The sequence below is a fragment of the Cervus elaphus genome, chromosome 17, assembly GCF_910594005.1.
Source record: "Cervus elaphus chromosome 17, mCerEla1.1, whole genome shotgun sequence".
Lineage (NCBI taxonomy): Eukaryota > Metazoa > Chordata > Mammalia > Artiodactyla > Cervidae > Cervus > Cervus elaphus.
Window position 1 is genome coordinate 42,507,522 of NC_057831.1, and position 23,209 is coordinate 42,530,730.

The 23,209-nt window shown below is 42.3% G+C and overlaps 1 protein-coding gene across 1 annotated transcript in view; it reads left to right on the top strand.

Moving 5' to 3' along the window:
- Positions 1-13,385: 13,385 nt before the first annotated feature.
- LOC122673388 (cytosolic beta-glucosidase-like) overlaps positions 13,386-23,209 on the top strand; it is a 121,224-nt gene continuing 111,400 nt past the window's right edge. Inside the window, 1 exon segment of the mRNA XM_043871126.1 lies at positions 13,386-13,510. Coding sequence (XP_043727061.1) covers positions 13,417-13,510 — 94 coding nt within the window. The 5' untranslated portion in view covers positions 13,386-13,416.

Here is a 23,209-nt window from a genome sequence, read left to right on the forward strand (position 1 = left end):
AGAAGGGGCCAGGCCTCAGCCTTAATAGTCCCTGTTGCTTTTCTCACTTTTATAGTTTCTGAATGCCTCTCTAAAGAACATAAGGCCAACCCCATGAGAACTACATAAAGAACTTCTTAAACTGTATTATTGGATTGATATTTAATTGTAGAAAATGTAGCAAATATTGCTTGGAGCATAGGTGAGTGATCCAGAGAATTCAGTGGGGTTTTTTTTTTTTTTATTACCCTGATGTGAATTAAAAAAAATCACTGATTAAAAAATATCACTGATGTGATCGCATACACATACACCTGATCCAGTTCCTGGCACAGAGCTCCTAAAGCCCTTGTAATTTCCTGAGTTTCAGGAGCATCTTTTATTCTAAAGGGATGACTCTTGAGGGGCTTCTGGGTGGGGGTTGATCATAAGAAAGACCCAATCATGAGTAGCAGCTTGGAATTTTCAGCCTCACCTCCCATTCTCTGGAGAGGAAATGGCCTGGAAGTGGAGATAATAATTGATCATGCTGGTGAGATGAAGCTTTCATAGAATCCCAACAAGTTTGGGGGCTTCCCTGGTGGCTCAGAAAATAAAGAATCTGCCCGCAATGCGGGAGACCCAGGTTTAATCCCTGGGGTGGGAAGATCCCCTGGAGAAGGGAATGGCAATCCACTCCAGTATTCTTGTTCGGAGAATTCTGTGGACAGAGATGCCTGGTGGGCTACGTACGGTCCATGAGGTCACACAGACTCAGACATGACTGAGCAACTAACATGAAGTTTGGAGAGCTTCCAGGTTGGTGAGCACGTCCAAGCTGGGGTGGCGACACCCCAAACTCCATGGGGACAGAAACTCCTGTACTCAAGACCCTTCTGGACCTCACTCACTCTACTTATCTGTTCATCTGGCTGCTCATCTCTACCTTGATCAGACTCTTTATTGTGGAGTACACTGACATAAAGAAAGTTTCTTTGAGTCTGTCACCTGCCCTAATAAACAATCAAATGCAAGGAAGGGGGTGTGGGAACCCCAACTTAGGAGTATGGGTAACAACTTGGGGCTTGCAACTGGCCTCTGAAGTGGAGGTGGTCGGTGGGACTGAGCACTTGACTCATGGGGTCTGACGTTAACTGTAACTGTAGGCAGATTGTCAGAACTGATTCATGTTGGCAGACACCCAGCTGCCATCAGAGAATTAGTCAATGAGGGAAAACCTCACTTCTGATGTCAGAAGTCTTGTAAGAATCAAGCAAAAGTGCATTTTTCCTAGACAAGTGAGACCTTCATTTTCACAGTGTTTGCCGGACTACACAGGGAATTGATTGGAATAACAAGTGGCAAAGGCCACAAGTCCAGTGAGAGAGGGGCACTTAAGGTCCCATGCTAACTGGAGTTAGGAGAGGACATTTTTCCATATGCCCTCGTGACTTCTGTTCTGGCTCAATTCTTTGGTTGAATTTGTATAAACAAGAGCAGGTACTTGTAAAAGTGGGAGAATCTGTTTCAGAGAGGCCGTGACTAATGAGAGAAGCCATTCATTCACAAGTGTGAGCCGTGGAAACAAAATGCTCCTATGCATCTCATAATTGTGTATCTTCACACTTTCTTTAAGTCTGGAGGCTGGCCCCACCTCTCAGCCCCCTCCCACTGCCAAGTTAAATTGACAGAGGGAATTAGCTTCTTTAATATATTATATCTGAAAAGATCCCTGCCCAACCCAGCTTGTGGCTATCAGCTTGGCCTTCTGAATGTCAAACTGTTACCTTTTCTTTCTTTAACGTTTTATTTTGAAATAGTTGTTAAGATCCATAGGAAGTTGCTCAGAGATGGACAGGTCAGTCCTGTGCCCCCTTCACCAAGCATCCTCCAATGTTAATGTCTTACATCAGACATTATGGTACAATATTAAAACTAGGGAACTGACATTGTACAAATTCCATGTCACCAGGTAACAGACGTGCGCTTCCCGAGTATGCGTGTAACTCTGTGCAGTGAACACCACCGTAATTAGCTACTTTACCTTTACCCCAAGGATCCCATCTGCTATCCTGTTATAGCCAGCCTCCCATCCCTAATCCCAGGCAGCTCCTAGTCTGTACTGCATTTTATAATTGTTATTTCACAGATGTGAAATAAGAATGGAATCATATACTATTCAAATTGCTACCTTGAATACCTAGCAATGTGTTACCCATGATTGTTCTTGATGAAGCATCAGCTGTGGGCCTGGCAGTTTCCTTAGTGCTTCACATATGTTGTCTCACAAATGCTCTCCCCCCACAACAGGGTTAAACTAAGAACCATCACTAGTCTACAGATGAGGACAGTGTTATTCAGAGAGGTAAGTGCATCCAAGCCTACACACCTATGAAACAGCCACGCCATCCTCACATGGGTCCCTTTGGTTGACACCCAAACTCACATACCTCTGCTACTCACTGTTCTAGAAAAGAGGGGTCTGCTGTGGTTTGAAAATACTCAATACTCCAATTTCCTTCCCAGTAAAAACCACCAAAGGGAAAGCTAATAAGCATCTTCCTTATTGTCAGAGGTAAAATTATTGTTTGGGCCTGGGTTTAAAATGTATGAAAATAATGGCCTAAGACAGAGTTACACAAATTTCGGACCTTTGGATACCACTTTTAACACTATTTCATTGATTTGCTGTAGCTTTGTGATTCTTGAGTTATCACTTAATTTATATGGACGCTTTTTTTTTTTACTTAAAATTTTTATTAAGTTTAAAATTTATAAAGAAAACCTTATATCATGGTTGTATATAGAAAACTAGTGCCATGTGTTATAAGGAGCATCATGTAGAAGGCAGCTAGAAAAATATGTATTGAAAGCATGGTGATCTAAGTTTTAGCTCCCTCCTTTTTCAGATTTCCTCTCTTCCAGCCCCTCTTCTCCCTCAAGCTCTCTCCCACCAAGCTGCAAGGACACAGAGGATTTTTGCTTGTTTTCCGAGGAGGGTCCTCAGGGTAAACAACTTGAGGAATGAATAGCATTATGTTTCACTTCTGTCTTTCACAGTTTGAATCCTCCCCAGTTCCCACCTGGAGAAGGAAATGGCAACCCACTCCAGTGTTCTTGCCTGGAGAATCCCAGGGACGGCGGAGCCTGGCGGGCTGCCGTCTATGGGGTCACACAGAGTCGGACACGACTGAAGCGACTTAGCAGCAGTAGCAGCAGCAGCTTCCACCCACTTTTGCATCATCTTCAGTTTCCTTAAAAAGTTGTCTCTGGTATTGTGTTAAGACGTTGCAATTGGAATTTGCAAAAGGATAATTCTGACAAATGCTACTCTGGCATGATCAGAAAGGAAGCTAGAATTTTTGTTTTATCACAGTTAGAAATAGACTTTTGTGTTTTTGCTTGCTGGTTTGTGTGTATATTGTTTGTTTCTTCCATGAATCTCTAAGTACAGAAAATGAATGTTATAAAAAGGGGTCCCCAGAAAAAATTCTCATTTGTCACAAGCTCCTTCTCACTGACCTTAACTGTTTTGGCATGTTTTAACAGCCTCACCTTGATTTCAAGAGTATTATAAATATATTGCTCATAGTTTATGCATTTTGATTATATATGAAGGCTACAATGCAAGAAATCATTAGTCAGAATGAAACAACATAAAACACAGGAAATGAGAATAGAATAATAAGATTTTATAATAATTTAAAATGCACAGAGTACATTTTAGCCCTAAATGTTATGAACAGAAATGTAAGTTGAGGGCTGGTATTGCCCAAGGAAGGGGATCCCAAATAAAAGGAATGTGGATGCTGTATAATGTTGCCTTCTGGAAGGCAGTGAGGAGGGCTCCCTGACTTATTAGAGACTGAGATGCCCCATACTGTTAGTATACCACACTGGCTGGTGGATCTTTGTGCCAGCTACTCTAAGACCCTGAAGTTTCACAGACAACTTTTTGGATGGAGTTCTCTAAGGAGTAGCCTTACTGTCTGCTCCTTGAACCTAAATCCTAAACCCACTTCAGCCAATGGTACCAGAGGACCTCTTCCTTTCTCCCTTGGTGACCTCATAGGCAAACAAAGCAAAAGTGTCAGCTTGTATTCTTTCCTCCTCCGTATCCATCTCCTTTCTCTATTCTGAATCTATAAGGCATGAGGGTGGGGTTTGGGGTGAGTGTGTGTGTGTAAGTCACTCAGTTGTGTCCAACTCTTTGTGATTTCATGAACTGTAGCCCGCCAGGCTCCTCTGTCCATGGGATTTTCCAGGCAAGAATACTGGAGCGGGTTGCCATTCCCTTCTCCAGAATAATACACCAAGGGAAACTACAAGTAACTCTCTCCTTACTTTTTGATTCTTCTCTGAGTAACGTGGGATCAAAATTGGATGCTGTTACAATAAAGTTGGGAGCTTTAATTACTAGATTGAAAGATGATTCAAACCCTGATGGCATATTTAGGAACTGATTTGGTTGGACTGGTTCACTGCTTTCCGCATAGGGTTTAGCATGGTTCATGGCTCACTGTAAATAATGACTCTACATTTGGTGAAGAGTCATTGAGTTTAGGGGAAAATTACACCAAATGAGCTTTGGTATATTAGCTTGTCTGGTTAAGGCAATTCCTGCTCTCAGAAAAGTTATAAATTGATGGAGAAGCCAGGCAGCTAAACACATTTTACAATGAAATAACCATGAGTGTTATGAGTAAGAGGTGCACAAAGTATAAGGAACACAGGGCAGGCAGACCTAGCTTGTTCTGGGGAATGTAAATTTCAACTTGCCAATTGAAGAGGAGCAAGAGGTGGTTTTCATATAAAGGGAGAAAAAGTTCCAGCAGAGAAAGCATTGTTTTCCAAGAATCACTGTGGAGAAAGAGCAAGAAGCATGGTAGATTTGGAAAGCTGAACAAAGTTAAAAGAGCTTATGTGTGGAACAGTGATGTAACTGAATGGGAAAGGGAGGTGGGGAGAGGTCATGTGGGCTTTGCATAGATCAACAAGTTTGTACTTCTGGGGCAGAGCACAATCTCTGAACAATTAATGTTTTAGAAAGATGGCTCAGGCCACAGTAGAATCTGTTGGTAGGGAGCCCATTTGGAGGTTTCCAGGCTAGAGAGGATTTCCACTGACTTTGCACAAAGAGACTGGAGGGATGAAGGGAATTTGACACATGTCAGACATGTCAAGGCATTAGAGTCAACAATGTTTGGATGTGAGCAGCATGTGACAGAAAGGAGGAGGACAAGAGGAAAGAATAGTGTCCAGGCTCTGCAGAGGTGCTTGGTTGAGGATCCAAGAGAGAGGTCTGGGCAGGTTCCTTTTGACCATCCTTCACATGCCACAGAGAAAGCTGTGCTTGCTCTCCAGCATAGCTTGTCTAAAATAACTTGATGATTACTGAAATTGTTGTTTCCACTCTGATTTTACATTTTATTTGGCTACATTCCACCCTTTGATGCCTCCTTTCCAGACTGTGGGCCTCCAATGCATCATTCTTTTCACTTTAGGAAGAAAATCCTTTTGAAGTTCCAAACCAATCCCTGAAGCAAGACAAACAATCAAAGATGCTCTCAAACGTGCAAACACTCATGGGATTTAGGTGGATTAGCTACAGTCTCATCCTGAGGCATACGGCACACCTGTGCATTGCCACAGACAGTTTAGAAATAAAGCCTGTTCGTGATCATGAGGCTTCCCAGGTGGCTCAGTGGTAAAGTTATCCATCTGCCAATGCAGGAAATGCAGGAGACACAGGTTCGCTTCCTTGGTCAGAAAGATCCTCTGGAGGAGGAAATGGTTACCCACTCCAGTATTCTTGCCTGGAGAATCCCATGGACAGAGGAGCCTGGTGGGTATAGTCCATGGGGTCACAGAGTCGAACACGATTGAGCACACACTGCATGCACACACGCATGTGATCTTGAGCATGGCCTTACAACCCGAATGTTCTCTTTCTGGTACTTAACGCCAGGGCCAAGGCTGAGAGCGAGCACCTCCTTGAATTTTGCATCCTGGGCACTTCACTTGCTTCATGCTAATTTCAGCTTTAACACGTCTCCAAATAGTCCCTAAGAAGGTAAGTGGGGTTTAGATTATTTTGATGGAGGGGTGTTTTTAGGAAGATAATCTGACTGGCTAAATCCAAGCTGGTGGAATAACAATTCTGTTGAATTTAAATCATGTTGATGGAAAGACAGACTCCTTGGCAGCTGGGCTATGAATGATGTCCCGAGAAGCGCTGCTAATAGAATCTGACACCACAGCTGTGGGTGTGCGCTGGAAGGCTCCCAAAAGGCCTTCTAAGAGCTCTGCCTCTACTGACTGCCTTTTGTTCTTAGTGCTTCTAAGCTCAGTGGTTGAGCTCTGAGTGATATTGAGTGGTTCCTGTGATTACTTCTATGCCATTGCTAGCACCAGCCTGTCAACACCTTGACGGACAGACCATTTTTTTTTTTATTTGTTTTGAAAATTACTCAATAGTAAATCCTTAATTATATAGCAGTATGGCTTTTTGAAATATTGAGTGATACACTGCTGTTGTTTTATATTGCTTTCATGCTAAAACTTATGGCGTGTATGGCCTTCAATAAATAAATGCAAATGATGTAACTGAATCCCATTTGAGCCTGCCATTAATTATCTCAGATCTCTTCACTGCAGCACTGGTGATACGGGCCAACATTAAAGACAGGTGGAAAAAAATATCCAGCAAAGTTCCTTTATTTGGAGGGGATTTATGATATATAAGAGGCACAAATGAATCATGTATATAATTAAGGACATTATATATATATCATGTCCCTGTATATAGGGACTTTCATGTCCCTATGTCTATATTAACTTATACACATCTATATAAATCCACATGTGTGGATAGACATAAACATGAAAATAAATATTATAGATATGGACACATATGCATATATAGATACAGATACATGTATACACAGTGCAAGTATATACACATACTGCACATGAATCTTTTGGTTGCAAGTAACAGGAAACTCAACCCAATAGCCTAAAGCATAAAGGGAATTTTTTAGTTCTCAAAGGTTCAGTTTCTTCCATCTTTCCTCCAGATCCCAAAGCTAGCCCTCTTTATGTTGTTGAAATGGTTGCCAAGGCCTTCCAAATTAGCAGGAAGAGCATGTCTTTTTAGATAGCTTCTATGAAAGAGTGAAAAGCGTCTTTCTCAGGAACCCTAACATACATTTTCTTATGTCTCAGTGTTTGATTGGATTTCAAGCCCAACTCAGATCTAATCCCTGTAACCAATGAGATGTGAAGATGGCCTTAAATTAATCCCTGGAAATGGTGGGTTGTTGGGTGGGGTGCAGCGTCAGTGTCTCCACAAGCAGATTGGCTGCATAGGGGAAAGGCAGATACCCACAGGAAAATCAGACTCAGTTACTGAGAGAACCCTGAGAACTGGCTGAGTTCTAGGTGGCCCAGATCAACAAACTGCCTCAACTGCAGGCACACACACACACACACACACACACACACACACACACACACACACACATCATAGTTGTCAGAATCTTCACAATTGAAGATTTCTTTTATAACTGATTTGCTTTCTGTACTTCATGTTTTGACAGATTCTATCTGTGAAGAAACTGAGAGCATTGTTATAACTAATTCATTTTTGCATTTTCATGCATGAGAAGCTGGTATTACCACAATGAGTTTATGCAATTCCAGCCTAAAGCAATAAAATGGATGTTTTAGATAGCCTGAGAGACTCGCTAGAAAGTAAATGTACAATTGCAATTAGACATACTGAAATATTAAAATAGCTTGCTGACTCTCAGGAGTCCAGGGCCCTGTTTAGGATGCACTTTTGTAAAATATGCACCCTTGGATCAAGATTTGAGGAGCTCTTTCTTGGCAAAGGCAGAAAATCAAGGCATAATCCACTGCACACACAACTGCACGTACGATTGCCCTGTGGTGTGTCTCATTCCACCCTGTCCCCCTTCACTTTCTGTCTCACCATCTTTTTCCTCCCTTGATAGGATATCACAACAGGATGCCCTGCTGGAAAAGAGTATTTTGAAGTCACCAAACTTTTTCCTTGGGCTTTTTTTGTTGTTGGTGTTGTTTAAAACATCGTCATTATTCAGTATTCAGAGATTGTATTTATCAGTTTGTGTCTGATCTCAGTGGTTTAGCAAACATTTATTTCTAATTCACACCATAGTGCAAAGTGGGTTGCTTGTGGGGTTGGTATTGGGACCTGCTTCACTTGGTGATACAGGGAACTAGGCGTCTTCTATTGAAGGAATACCTAGGACACTGAAGTTTTCCAGTGGAGCCTCTATATCCGGTGGCTGGATGAAGGATGATAATGACATATGGATAAACTTGGATGGTTGTTTGGGCAGATTTCTTCCACCTAGCTTGGAAGCGATGCATGTTCTTTCTGCCCACATTCCACTGGCCAGGACGTGGTCATATAGCCACGTTTAACTGCAACGGAGCTGACAAATGTGGTCTAATTGTGTGCCCAGATGAAAAAGGAACCAGGATTCAGCTAACCCATAGCAATCTCTGCTGCAGAGAGAAAAATGCTTATGTAGACCCTCACTTTTCTCCTGACAAAGCTATACAGGAACATGGTGAATGCCAGGGTTTTTGAATCTTGCTCTTTCAGTTTGGGAGGGTCAAAGTCTGACTGATGGTGCTGAATCTCTACTGAGTAACAGCTTGTCAGCAAAGAAGAGTTTCTGTTGAGATATACTTTTACCTCAGGGGGTACAGCATTTATAGTCTTTGAGCACTCCAGGATTTCTAGAAAGAGCCTGGCTGCAACTGTTTACAATAGCCCGGACATGGAAGCAACCTAGATGTAAATTGGCAGATGCATGGATAAGAAAGCTGTGGTATATATACACAATGGAATATTACTTAGCCATTAAAAAGAATACATTTGAGTCAGTTCTAATGAGGTGGATGAAACTGGAGCCTATTATACAGAGTGAAGTAAGTCAGAAAGAAAAACACCAATACAGTATACTAATGCATATATATGGAATTTAGAAAGATGGTAACAATGGCTCTATATGTGAGACAGCAAAAGAGATGATAGAATAGTCTTTTGGACTCTGTGGGAGAAGGCGAGGGTGGGATGATCTGAGAGAACAGCATTGAAACATGTATATTATCATATGTGAAACAGATCACCAGCCCAGGTTGGATGCATGAGACAGGGTGCTCAGGGCTGGTGCACTGGGATGACCCTGAGGGATGGGATGGAGAGGGAGGTGGGAGGGGGGGTTCAGGATGGGGAACACATGTACACCCATGGCTGATTCATGTCAATATATGACAAAATCACTACAATATTGTAAAGTAAGTAGCCTCCAATTAAAATAAATACATTAATTACAAAAAAAAAGAAAAGAAAAAGAAAGAACACGGCTGCAGCCAAACCCATAATGCAAGTCATATATTCAATTCCCTTCAGTTTTGAATGTGGACAGAGGTCAGTGGCCTGTCCTGAATGGCAGGATTTGGTGTGCTGTCCTGAAGCAGGACGCTGGGAAGGTGGTAGGATCTTAAAGGGATTATTGTGTGGTTTTGAAAGTGAGTTGAACCTGAGGGTTCAGATGTACACCCTTAAAGGGTTCCTATGTCTCAAAAGCTGAGAGTTAGTGGACTGCAGGGGGCAATGGCAGGTGTAGAGACTAGATAGTGGACGAATTAGCATGAACTAGTAGGGATTAAAATTGGGAAGTGGGAGGATGGGGACATCAAGCATTTAAAACATCGTCTTCAAAAGACCTGAATTTTCTTATTTGGCCCTAAAATGGAGTGGAGGGGACTCAATAACAAATTAAATTACCAGACAGTCTTGCTAGATGGGGCCATGAAATCAGAGTTCTTTTGTATAAAGAAAACTAAGAAATAACTTTTTTTCTTACTGAAGATGGGGGCTGCAAATTCACAGGTCTTCTAGCCAAGAGGGTTTTAGTGTGGGGAGTGTTAGTGGAATGAGCTCTCTCTAAGGCTAGAACAGAGAGACTGTGGGAAGCAAAGGGAGGTATTGGAGATGGTGCCGGTGGAGCAAAGGTACCCCTGGGGCCTGAAGACCCTTTGGGGGGCCCATACTTATCCTGAGACATGATTTGTCTTTTCCACTCTCATCTTTCTTTCCTCCATGAGTGTACAGAGGAGTTTTCCAGAGGCAACGGATCAAATGAAAGCAGATATAAACATCCAGCTGTCTTCTCTTAAGCCAGGAATAAAAGAGATTTGCAAAGATGCAAAACACTCTTCTCACTAAATATTCTTTGTTTATGATTATATGATTACTTTTCATAAAATATTTATGCTCACATGCTTTTTATTGCTATTTAGTTGAATTCATCAGTAAATATTTTAAAAATCTCAGTGTTAATTTCAAATAGAATAAATGTTGGTAAATACAAATCATATTTTAAAAAAGCTCTTTAGGGCTTCAGTTCTTTTTAAGGATGTAAAGAGGTCCTGACACCAAGATGCTTACGAATGCTAGATTGCAGAATGCCACCAGAGCTGAGAAAAATTAGATCCTGCCATTTGTGGTCTAATAATTTCAGAGAATGTGAAGCACTGAGAAGGTAGATTTTTCTTTCTGGAGAAAAATCATTGGAAGCTAGGGGTTATGGTGTAGATGTCCATTGGTGGGATAAGGAAATGTTAGTAACACTTCACACAGCAATTTGTAAACCTAAAAAATTACAATACTGCCATCTAGTGTTCCATAGTGAAAATATTTTAATATTTATTTATTTTTCATTCAGTTTATGATTGCTTCAGAACTGAAAGACTAGAGGGACTTTAATATCATGCCTTGTGTTTTTTATGTTATGTCACCAAACACATACCCTTTAAATGTCTTCCCTCATTTCCTTTGATAGTTAACCTCTTCTTTTTTCCTAGGATTAGGATTACTAGAGAGGGTAGGATTTCAACCTAGCTATACTTTGATCCAATCTTATGTTCCTGTCTTACACAGTGTAGGATGTATTATTACTGTCTTAGAGGAACTGGGGGCTTCCCTGGTGATTCAGATGGTAAAGAATCTGCCTGCAATGCGGAGACCCAGGTTTGATCCCTGGTTTGGGAAGATCTCCTGGAGAAGGGAATGGCTACCTACTCCAGTATTCTTGCCTGGAGAATCCCATGTATAGAGGAGCCTGGCGGCCTACAGTACTTGGGGTGGCAAAGAGTCAGACATAACTGTGCGACTAACACACTTGAACTGAAGAAATAACTTTCCTCACTTTGATTTTTCCTAACTCCTCTCTCCCCAGGCATTAAAAAAGTCAACTTAATTTTGGATCAGTTTTAGATGTATAGGAAAGGTGCATAGATAGTGGAGAATGTCCCTGTGTACCCTCCACCCGGCTTCCCCTATAGTCAGCATCCTCATGACTATGGTCCACACGCTGTGTCTGGCACAGTGGATGAGAAGGTCCACATGAGGCACGCGACTGAAATTTCAGAAAGAGAAGGTCGGGGAGCAATGAGAGTGAGCTGAGGCACGAAACGGGTGACATATGAAAGATGAGGCTTGGCTTGTCATCAGACTTCTCAATTGCCACACCAGAAGCTAGAAAGCCATAAACCAATGCTTTCAAAATTCTGAGTGAAAATTATCTGTGTCATAAAATTCCAGAGTAGCCAAACTACATATCAAGTGTGACATTAGAATAAAGATAATTGTAGAACTATGGGATTTCAAAAAATATGCCTCCTATGCCCTTTGTTGGAGAAGGAAATGGCAACCCACTCCAGTGTTCTTGCCTGGAGAATCCCAGGGACAGAGGAGCCTGGTGGGCTGCTGTCCATGGGGTCGCACAGAGTCGGACACAACTGAAGTGACTTAGCAGCAGCAGCATGCCCTTTGTATCAGAGAGTTATTCAAGGGCTTGCTTCTCTAAAAAGGGAAAAGAAACAAAGAGGGAGAAATCCTAGAGCTGATGCAGGAGGCTGCAGACCAGGTACATCTGTGGCTGCCTGAGAAATATACAGTGCAGCGTGGAGCAGGAAAACAGAAATGTCTGAACATAGATTCATAGCCCAGGCAGACTGTGTGGGGATAAGTTAGTGACAAGCATACAGGAAATTAAATATTAAAACCAGACAGTTGATGAACCCTAGAGAAAATAAAAAGCTTCACATAAGTGTGGTATGCTACATGGTTTAGCTTTGAGCCATACTTGGTCAAATTCATGTAAATAGTGAATATTTATTTAAACAGAAATAGTAATCTAACCACACTGTGGGGAACGGAGGAAGGGGAGAGAAAGGGAGAACACACACATGCTGGGATCTTCCACCCTTCTATCCAGAAGTCAGTAGTTACTATGGAAAATTGAAAAACAAATTGAGAAGCACCAGTATCAGCCTATTGCTTAGACATACATACCTATACCGAGCAGGCTTCAGTCGTGTCCAACTCTTTGGACCCTATGGGGTGTAGCCCTCCATGCTCTTCTGTCCATGGGATTCTCCAGGCTAGAATACTGGAGTGGGTTGCCATGCTTCCTTCAGGGGATCATTCACTCCCAGGGATCAGACCTGCCTTTCTTATGCCTCCTGCATTGGCAGGCAGCTTCTTTACCACTAGCGCCACCTGGGAAGCAACATGAAAATAAAAACCAGCAGAAACAGCTGAGGATAGTTACCTCTAGGGCATGGGGATAAGGAATTGGGAGGAATTGGTCAAGGGAAAGTTCTAGGAGGATTAAAGAAAGAAAGTGAAGTTGCTCAGTCGTGTCCGACTCTTTGTGACCCCAAGGACTGTAGCCTACCAGGTTCCTCCGTCCATGGCATTCTCCAGGCAAGAGTACCAGAGTGGGTTGACATTTCCTTCTCCAGGGGATCTTCCAAACTCGGGGATCGAACCTGGGTCTCCTGCATTGCAGGCAGACGCTTTACTATCTGAGCCACCAGGGAAGCCCAAAGTGAAAGTGAAAGTCACTCAGTCCTGTCTGACTCTTTGTGACCCCATGGACTATACAGTCCATGGAATTCTCTAGGCCAGAATATTGGAGTGGGTAGCCTTTCCCTTCTCCAGGGGATCTTCCCAACCCAGGGATCAAACCCAGGTCTCTCACATTGCAGGCAGATTCTTTACCAGCTGAGCCACAAGGGTTTACGTGACTTTTAAAAGCAATGTCCATATATTTCATAAGATTAGAAGGACGGGTGCCCTGCAGGGACTAGGTCTGTGCCCAGGCTGGCCCAACTCTGTTAAGAATCAGGGTGTGTCCGGGGAAGAAACTATAGACACTCCCCCTGAACACAGTGACTTGGCTTCCTATCCAGGCTGTGGCCATTCAAGCAGAGTCGTTTAATCAGGCTCCCTTCTTATTTGCATATTCACTCACTATCCGAGACTTCAGCCGGGGTGAGAGTTCACTTACTGTTTGCGCAACTGCGGGCCTCTGCCTGAAAGGTGCCGCTCCGATGCCCGAGTGTCCGGGTCCGCTGTCTCTGAAACACATGGCTTTCCCTGCAGGATTTGGATGGGGGGCAGCCACCTCAGCTTATCAAGTGGAAGGTAGGAGAAACTCCTTGCCCTCCTCTAGGGCTGGGCTGGATGCCTTGTCATGGATTCTGTATGTCTGCGGAAGAAGGTGGGGATGAGGAGGCAAAGGAAAAAAAAAAAAACAAAGAAGGAAAAGCACTGTGCCTGCGTGCTAAGTCGCTCAGTCGTGTCCGACTCTGTGCGACCCCATGGACTGTAGCCCGCCAGCTCCTCTGTCCATGGGGATTCTCCAGGCCAGAATACTGGAGTGGGTTGCCATGCCCTCCTCCAGAGGATCTTCGACTCAGGGATCAAACCTGCCGTCTCATAGGCCTCGTGCATTGGCAGGTGGGTTCTTACCACTAGCGCCACCTGGGAAGTCCCAGAAAAGCACTGAAGAGCCCATAATTGTGTAAATGAAACTACCCCTTTTCTTATAGAAGAGGCTCGCTTCCCATGTCCCTTTCCTTAGACACAAGGGTGGTGGTGGTGACCGGCTGAAGACCCAGCAACAGCTGTTATTTTTGGTCGGTTTCAGCTTATCTGAGACATCAGTGTACATTGAGCAAGTTGCTTTCATCATTTGTTTCTTAAACACATTGGCCATGACCTCCCTAAAAATGAAAACAGTTGCTCCTGTTGGTTGGAAAATACTAAGTACCTTCAAAGATTTTAAGAGACATCATTAAGGGATGTTCTTCAGTTGGGAGAGGTGCCCTGTTCTATTTCTATTAAGCACCAGCGCCGCCCCCCCCCCCCCCCTTTCCTGGGTGGCTGAGAAGTAAAGGGGAGCAACTGAGAGAGGTCAGACGATCCAGATGAAGTTGGTCTCCGTTCACCTCCCTGGAACTGCCAGGTAGAAGCCATCTTCCACAGGGACTGCTGGCTCAGATGGTAAAGAATCAGCGTGCCTTGTGGGAGACCCGGCTTTGATCCCTGGGTGGGAAGATCCCCTGGAGGAGTGCATGGCAACTGACTCCACTGTTCTTGCCTGGAGAATCCCATGGACAGAGGAGCCTGGCGGGGCTGCAGTGCATGGGGTCGCAGAGTTGGACATGACTGAGCAGCCAATACTTTCATGCTCTGATACAAGGCATGCTCCAAAGGTCTGGGAATGTCCAGTTTAGCAAGATCCCACATCACTTTTCTCTCTCTCTGTAGTACCGTCTTCATCTTTCCCAGATAATCTCCACTTGGTCAGCGTGGGTGACTTGACAGAGATGACCCTCTAGGAGTAAAAATGAGAGATATTGCATTGGCTAGTTTCCTTCTCGGAAGAGAGTTCAGACAGAACTGAGAGGGGATTGCAGAGTGCTGGAATGGAGTGACCAGAATCAGGTTCTAGAAGGAACATAGCATGGAGACTAGGAAATTAGGCTGTGGAGTCAGACTCCCTGGACCTGGGGTCCGCCTCTACCTTTTCCTAACTCTGTGTGACTTTGGGCAAGTTACTCGACTTCTCTGTGCCTTCTCATGTAAATGGGGATAATGATGGTATTATCAACCTTATATTGTTGCTGTGAGGTTTAAATAAGATGATATAAGTTAAACGCTGAAGGATTAGTAAGTGATTCCTGAATGGTACTTATGTTTAGATGGGTTCAGTCACAAAGGGTTTACTGAGAATGACTCACTTTAGAACTCTAGAGTAAACTTGGCTGAAATATGCAATCAGTTATCCAAGACAAGACAGTGGGTTTCAGTACCCAGCTCCAGATCCTGCTCACTCAGGTGCAGGGGGTAAGCATACGGCTCCCTTCTGGGCTTCTCTCTTCACAGGGCTTCCGCATGGCTAGCCCTTTTCTGTCTACACCCAGCTTGCTGCTGCCTTACTGTAAGCTCTTTATTTGTGATCCCTAGCCCACTATTGTGCTGTTCACTGTCTCATAACTGCTTTCAGAAGGGAAATTGATCTTCCTTTCTGTCAATGCACAGATGCCTTTTATATGTCCGCTTTCTTTTCTTTTCATACTGTTCATGGTGACCTGCCTCTTGAGAAACCTGTCTACAGATCAGGAAGCAACAGTTAGAACTGGACATGGAACAACAGACTGGTTCCAAATAGGAAAAGGAATATGTCAAGGCTGTATATTGTCACCCTGCTTATTTAACTTTTATGCAGAGTACATCATGAGAAACGCTGGGCTGGAAGAAGCACAAGCTGGAATCAAGATTGCCAGGAGAAATATCAATAACCTCAGATATAAAGATGACACCACCTTTATGGCAGAAAGTGAAGAAGAACTGAAGAGCCTCTTGATGAAAGTGAGAGAGGAGAGTGAAAAAGTTGGCTTAAAGCTCAACATTCAATATGGAATTTAGAAAGATGGTAACGATAACCCTATATGCAAAACAGAAAAAGAGACACAGATGTACAGAACAGACTTTTGGAATCTGTGGGAGAAGGCAAGGGTGGGATGTTTCGAGAGAACAGCATCGAAACATGTATATTATCTATAGTGAAACAGATCACCAGCCCAGGTTGGATGCATGAGACAAGTGCTCGGGCCTGGTGCACTGGGAAGACCCAGAGGGAGCGGGTAGAGAGGGAGGTGGGAGGCGGGGATCGGGATGGGGAATACATGTAAATCCATGGCTGATTCATGTCAATGTATGACAAAAACCATTACAATATTGTAAAGTAATTAGCCTCCAACTAATAAAAATAAATGGAAAAAAAAAGAAAGTTAAAAAAAAAAAAAAAGCTCAACATTCAGAAAACTTAGATCATGGCATCCGGTCCCATCACTTCATGGCAAATAGATGGGGAAACAGTGGCAACAGTGTCAGACTTTATTTTTTTGGGCTCTAAAATCACTGCAGATGGTGATTTCAGCCATGAAATTAAAAGACGCTTACTCCTTGGAAGGAAAGTTATGACCAGCCTAGACAGCATATTAAAAAGCAGAAACGTTACTTTGCCAACAAAGGTCCGTCTAGTCAAGGCTATGGTTTTTCCAGTGGTCATGTATGGATGTGAGAGTTGGACTATAAAGAAAGCTGAGCACCGAAGAGTTGATGCTTTTGAACTGTGGTGTTGGAGAAGACTCTTGAATGTCTCTTGGACAGCAAGGGGATCCAACCAGTCCATCCTAAAGGAAATCAGTCCTGAATATTCATTGGAAGGACTGATGTTGAAGCTGAAACTCCAATACTTTGGCCACCTGATGCAAAGAGCTAGACTCATTTGAAAGACCCTGATTCTGGGAAAGATTGAGGGCAGGAGGAGAAGGGGATGACAGAGGATGAGATGATTGGATGGCATCACCGACTCAATGGACATGAGTTTGGGTGGACTCCAGGAGTTGGTGATGGACAGGGAGGCCTGGTGTGCTGTGGTTTAGGGGGTCACAAAGAGTTGGACATGACTGAGCGACTGAACTGACTGACTTTCTTTTCTTACCTATCCTTTTATGCTGGGTTTGAATCCTAGCTCGAGCACTTACTAGCTGAGTGACTTTGGACAAATAACTTGTTTAAGTCTCAGGTTCCTTATTTGTAAAATTAAGAAAATGGTCATACCCACACTGTAGCTTTGTTCTGAGAATTAAAGAGGTCTGCATATATAACTGAAGCACAAGAATGCTGGTGCATGTGAAAGTGAAGTCGCTCAGTCGTGTCCGACTCTTAGCGACCCCATGGACTGCAGCCTACCAGGCTCCTCCGTCCATGGGATTTTCCAGGCAGAGTACTGGAGTGGGTTGCCATTTCCTTCTCCAGGGGATCTTCCCGACTCAGGGATCGAAGCCAGGTCTCCCGCATTGTAGACAGACGCTTTACCGTCTGAGCCACCAATGCCTGGTGCATAGTATCCACTAAATAAAAATAACACTACTATACTACTAGTAATGATGATGAATGTTATTCTTTCTCCTGGTTTGATTCTGTCCCACTACGTCATCTGCTCCATTTACTGGGAATGGTCCTTTCTTCTTTGGACCCTAAATAAGAATATACTCTGTTCTTGCTCATTCTTGTCCAGTTACTCGGAGTTACTGTTTAACTACCCCTTCTACCATTGTAGGGATCACACATGCAGGATGTCAACACATGGCTTTGTCAGATCAATGTGGCCTGGAATTTAAAAGCTGAAGTCACCTTGTCACTTTCTAATTTTGATAATCTTTGAACTTTTGAGCTTCCCTGGCCTCTGAAAGTTCACAGAATCTTTGGAAGTCATGGACACTTAGCAGAACTGAGGACTGAGCAGCAACTGTATTTATATATAAAAAAAAGATCTATCTTGGTCATTTATTCTAAAACATCATGATGTATCTTTTTATATTGATTTTCAAAACACATTGTCTGTGTAGGTATCTTTGTTTTCAGACACCCTCTCCTGAGTCTGGAGAGAGAGCTATCATACTCCATGGCCCCTGCCCTCCGCTACAGATCCATGCCCACCACCACCCAGAATCTGTGATATTTTGGCTCTGTTACTTGGAATGGAAGTCACTGTCAGGGTCTTTGCGAGCAGAGTGACCAGAAAGGGCAAAACAGGCCTTTCAGTCACTGGGCTTCCTAACGTGCTATTTGCTTGTGTATTTCATCAGACCTCTGGCTCTTTCTTCTTTCTGTCCTTGTCCATGTCTCATTCACCTTCATGCTGGCCACTTCCTTGGCTATGGTTTTTAAGAAGAGTTTAATGTTTATTATACCAGAGTTGGTTTCATGGTGCCTAGAGCTTTTCAGAGGAAAGCACCATATAAATCTAATAAATAAATAATAAGTGATATAAGCAGGAGGAAAATTATGTGTTTTAGGTGAGTTGTAAAGAACCCTGTAAAACCTGTAAAAATGTATTCGTTAGACAAAGAGGCAGGGAAGAAAATGAAGATAAACATCATTCGTACAGAAGTGAATCTCATGCAATATTTTAAAGCACGAAAAAAATCCCCATGACTTTTAACCCTTTATGAAACTCTTTGCCTGTGTCTCTGGCTGCAGGGAACATGAGGCACAAAACAGCAGATAGTTCAGGGCCATTGTTTACTTCCTTGGTAAGCCACAGCGGGCCTATGAAAATAACTTTTAGGACCTGATTGTACAGCTCTTATGAGCTTGTAACTCCCAGTAATTTCAGGGAAGGCTAAAGGGGTGAATGTTCTCTGCAAAAATCCTATGGGTCCTAAGTAAAGTCTAAAACTACTCCACTAAGGCCTCCTGGTAGAATCCAAGTTTGTGGTTTTTAAGGAGATAAAGCCCTCAGTTTTATGAATGTGATTACCAACCCTCCATGATGCACTGGATATCAGTGTAATGTTTGGAATATGATTTAACTTGGATTTTGACTTTATGTTGGCAGATATTGAGGCTGGCCTCAAAATTGGGCCTTCTATTTGCGTTGGTGTATCAAAGATGAACTCCTGTAGTTGAGAAACTTGGGGTTCTTTTGTGCTTACAAAAGTGGGAGAATGAACAAATTCTTTGCTTTTAGGTCCAATTTTAAGTGATTCTTTTTTTTTTTTTTTTTTTAAATTTATTTTTGACTGCTCTGGGTCTTCATTGCTGTGAGCAGGCTTTCTCTAGTTACAGTGAGCTGAGCGGGGGCTACTCTCTAGTTTGCAGTGCATGGGCTTTTCATTTCGGTGACTTCTCTTGTTGCAGAGCATGGCTCTATGGTACAGGGGCTTCAGTAGTTGCAGCTCTCAGACTCTAGAGTGGGGGCTCAGTAATTTCAATGCACCAGCTTAGTTGTTCCCAGGCCTGTGGGATCTTCCTGGAGCAGGAGTCAAACCCATGTTTCCTGCAATGGCAGGTGGATTCTTAAACACTGGTCCACCAGGGAAGGCCTATAGTGATTCTATCCAGGTTGTTTCTTCTCTGTACCTTTTAAAAACTGAATTCAATGATACAACCTGAGCTAGAGGCCCATTTTATCTACCTGCTGTAGATGTCAGCACAGGCCCCATATTTCTTTAGACCGCTTCCTGTTTGCTTCCTCCACTCAACCAGTTTTGCCTGTGTATCTGGCTTCCTAATTTCTACTAAACTCCTTGGAGCAAACATTTCAGCTGGGGATTTATCTTTTGGCTATCCTTGGTAGTCTTCTGGTACAGTGTTCACCAAACTGATCTGCCCTTTGTATGAACCATCTAAGAAAGGAGTGGAAGCAGACTTAAAAGCATGGACATTTATAAAAAGGAGGAAGAGGGGTAAGAATTTATCCATGAAATTTCTCATACCTTGAAGTTGAGGTGAGAGAAACTACCCTTATTTCTTTCCCCCAGTTTCAAATTTGAGATCCACAAAAACTCAGTAGTTGCCCCCATTTTTGATTGTATGATGAAATTATGTAGGCATCATCAAACAAGTATGGGCTTTGGCCGGGATGGCATTCAGATATTCATCAGCTGATACACTGACCAATCAAATGTTAACTGTAAAAAAAATTGTCATAGACTGAACTCGCACCTACATTGACTAATGAGAGGAAATTCCAACCATCAGCTCTGGTATGGGACAGACTACTGGCAGCATCTTCATTGACCATTAAGTGTAGAGGCCAGATGTCAACAACTGACTTGACTAGCCTGGCACTCACTTAACTAATCAGAGTGGGTACCAGCTGTAATCAACCACTGAGGCCACAATTTCATGTACTGATTGAATTTTTGCTTTAGGTTTATGAGTGGGACATATGAAGACTATATCAGACTGTTTGTGAACTAGTGGAGAGTTAAATCTCTTAATTTCTCCAAGCCTCAGATTTTTCACCTGCAAAATTCCTGATGCTCATCTCCCTTTCACTCTTTTTTAATTAAATTTCATTGGGTAAGTATTGGAGAACTTTTTCTTACATTGTGTGCTTCTCTGGATCTGGGTTGATTTCCCCAACTTTTTCTTTCAGACTACTAATTTGGGCATTAGCTTTGTTCATTCTATCTTTCAACCTCTCTATGAAGTATTTAATTATGGCAATCATATTTTTAAGTTTTAGGAACACATTTTTATTCTTTGATTGTCTAATTTCCAGGAAGTCATGTTTTGTTTTTTGGATGTAGTCATTCTTTAAATCTTTTAAAGAATGCTAGTTTAAAAATTGTCTCCCCGCCCCCCCTTTTTTGTATCACTTTGAAATCTTTGGGTTATTTGTTTATTTGGGTCCTCATCTTTCATGCTATTTGTCTTTGTCAAGTGGTTAGTGATCCTGGAATACCCATTGATGATTTTGATTGAAAGAATACATTGATATGAGTAACTGAGTTAGGCTGCCCTTGAAGTTAAGTGGTTTTGTTCAACTGAAACAATCCCAGAAGCAGGGTTCTGTGTAATTGAGTGGGACCCATTGATGGTCAGTCTACTCATAAAGGACTATGTATGAAAGGGAAGGAAGCCAAGGTTTAGATCTCAATAATTGCCAGATAATGAGGACTTTAAAAAAGAATGTTTTTGTTTGCCTTTTAAAAGTGTTTTTATCAAGTCTTTCTTTTTTCATCAGTTTAACTGAGGTATAATTGTCATGTCTCACCCCCCATCTGTAGAGGATATGGATCTGATTATTTTTTCTCTATGAGTTGGTTTTTTTTCTGTTTCCTTAGATTCCACTGTGAGATCATACCATATTCATCTTTCTCTGTCTCATTGTTCACTTTTGACTTTTGTTTCCCATCTGTACTACCCTTCAAATTCATATTTAGTTCTAGAGTTTATTCTGCCTTTCTGGACTGTCTCAGTACCCTTGATAGCCATCTTTTCCTGTCACATATCTCACTTTTATTAAGCATATCTTGTAACTTCGAGGTAGGGGTGAAGGCAGCACCAACTGCTCTGTTTGAAGGGTGGGAGAGGAACCAGTCAGGCTGGCAGCGTGTTAAATAATCCTTTAGTTAATTACTCTAATGATCGCTCTGAGTCTGTTCTGCTCTCTGCAGTGGCTGACCCATAGATTCTCTAGGGCAACCCCTCTTAATCCTTACCAGCCATTGTGTGTGTGTGTGTGTGTGTGTGTGTGTCCGTGTGCATTGTAATCCTTTGCTTTAGTTTCTCAGACAATTCCATTCTAGTTACTTTCTGTTTGCCACAAATACTTTAGTCAATGTGGCATTCTTTAGGGGCTTTTTTGGTTTTCAGTTATGTCATGGATTTAAAAAAAAAAAATGATTGTCATTTCAGTGGGGTTGTGAGAGGGAGAGGAATTAAATATGTCCATTCCACTCCCCATCTTGAACTGGAAATCCTTATTAACATGCATTTATAGAACAAAAGTGTCTTATAAACCATACAGTATTATTCAAAGTTTAGCAAATGAATTCCCCCATCTTCTTCTTACCCTTATCTTCCTTCTCTCTATCACTAACACATCCAAGCTCTGGGAATTTTCTAGTCTTACGCTTTTCAGAAAGAGGATGCGATAACATGGAATTGATGGCATTTCAGGCAATGAGAGAAAGTGAAATATTGAGAGAGTCTGAGAAAAGCCATGGTGGAGGATGGGTGCTATGATCAAGAAAAGTGCCTGCCTCTGGGGTCAGCTGCTCTAAGCCATTTGTACTTTTCATCCTTTCTTACATCCCTTTATTCTGGACACAGATTTGTCAGGAAGCATCTTACAGGAAGCTTCCTGTGTGCTGTTTTGGATCTGTCAGGAATCCTTTGGTCCTTATTAATTCCTGAATACTCAGGAATTAAGAGGAGAGGCACGCCTTTCCCTGGGCTGAGGAATCCAGGCATTTCCTTTGTTAGTTTCTCATTATGGTGATAAGTACCCTCTTCTCTCTTTAATAGGGATCGCCTTGTGTTTTGTAAGTCTGGAATTTTAATCTTTATCTTTGCTGAGAATAACTACCTTGTAAGACAGTATATATGCCCACAGCATGTTGATTAAAACACCTTTGCTCCATCAGAGCTTTGGCCCCCATGTCTTTCTTTCTCTTCCTCTCTTTATCTTTCTATTTCTGGCTGATTCCCTGGAACGTGAAAGCTGGCTGCTTAACCCAGGGAATATTAGCCTCTTTCCTTCTTTCACTTTCTCATTGTTGACTCTGGACCACCAGGTTCCAGTCCAGTAAAGGACCAACACAGATTCTCCATGTACCAGGTTTCCTGATAACGAGTTGGCTTCCTGGGCAATGATGAAAGGTATCTGCTGCCATCACTGTTGGTACATGTTGGGTATTTGCCGATATCAGTCTGCCTGCTTACATATTCTTTGCTGTCAGCAAAGTTCTTGATACTGAATGAATGCTTATCACATATGTTTAGGAAAAAGCATTTTTACCTGTATGATGGAATTACTACAAAATAATTGTAGAGCATTTAAAATATACAAACAAGCAAACAAATAAAAAAATCAGCCAGAGAGGTGTCTTCAGATTTTGAGTCCATACTTCAGTCTCCTTGTATACATTCACAGATTTTCATGCACTCATCCACTTTTGTTTATACTAATAGGAATGTTCTATAGATGGTTTTGATTTCTGTAAGATACTTAAATATATCCTGATAGACTATAACACATTTGCCTCTTTTTCTCTCCTCTCTATCTTTCTATATACATGGATGTTGCATAGAAAGCAAATGTGATATGCATGTCTTTTTCAATTATGGTTTCCTCAGGGTATATGCCCAATAGTGGGATTGCTGGAACATATTGTAGTTTTATTCCTAATTTTTTCAGGAATCTCCATGTTGTTCTCCATAGTGGCTATATCAATTTGCATTCCTACCAACAGTGCAAGAGGGTTCCCTTTTCTCCACACCTTCCTCAGCATTTACTGTTTGTACACTTTT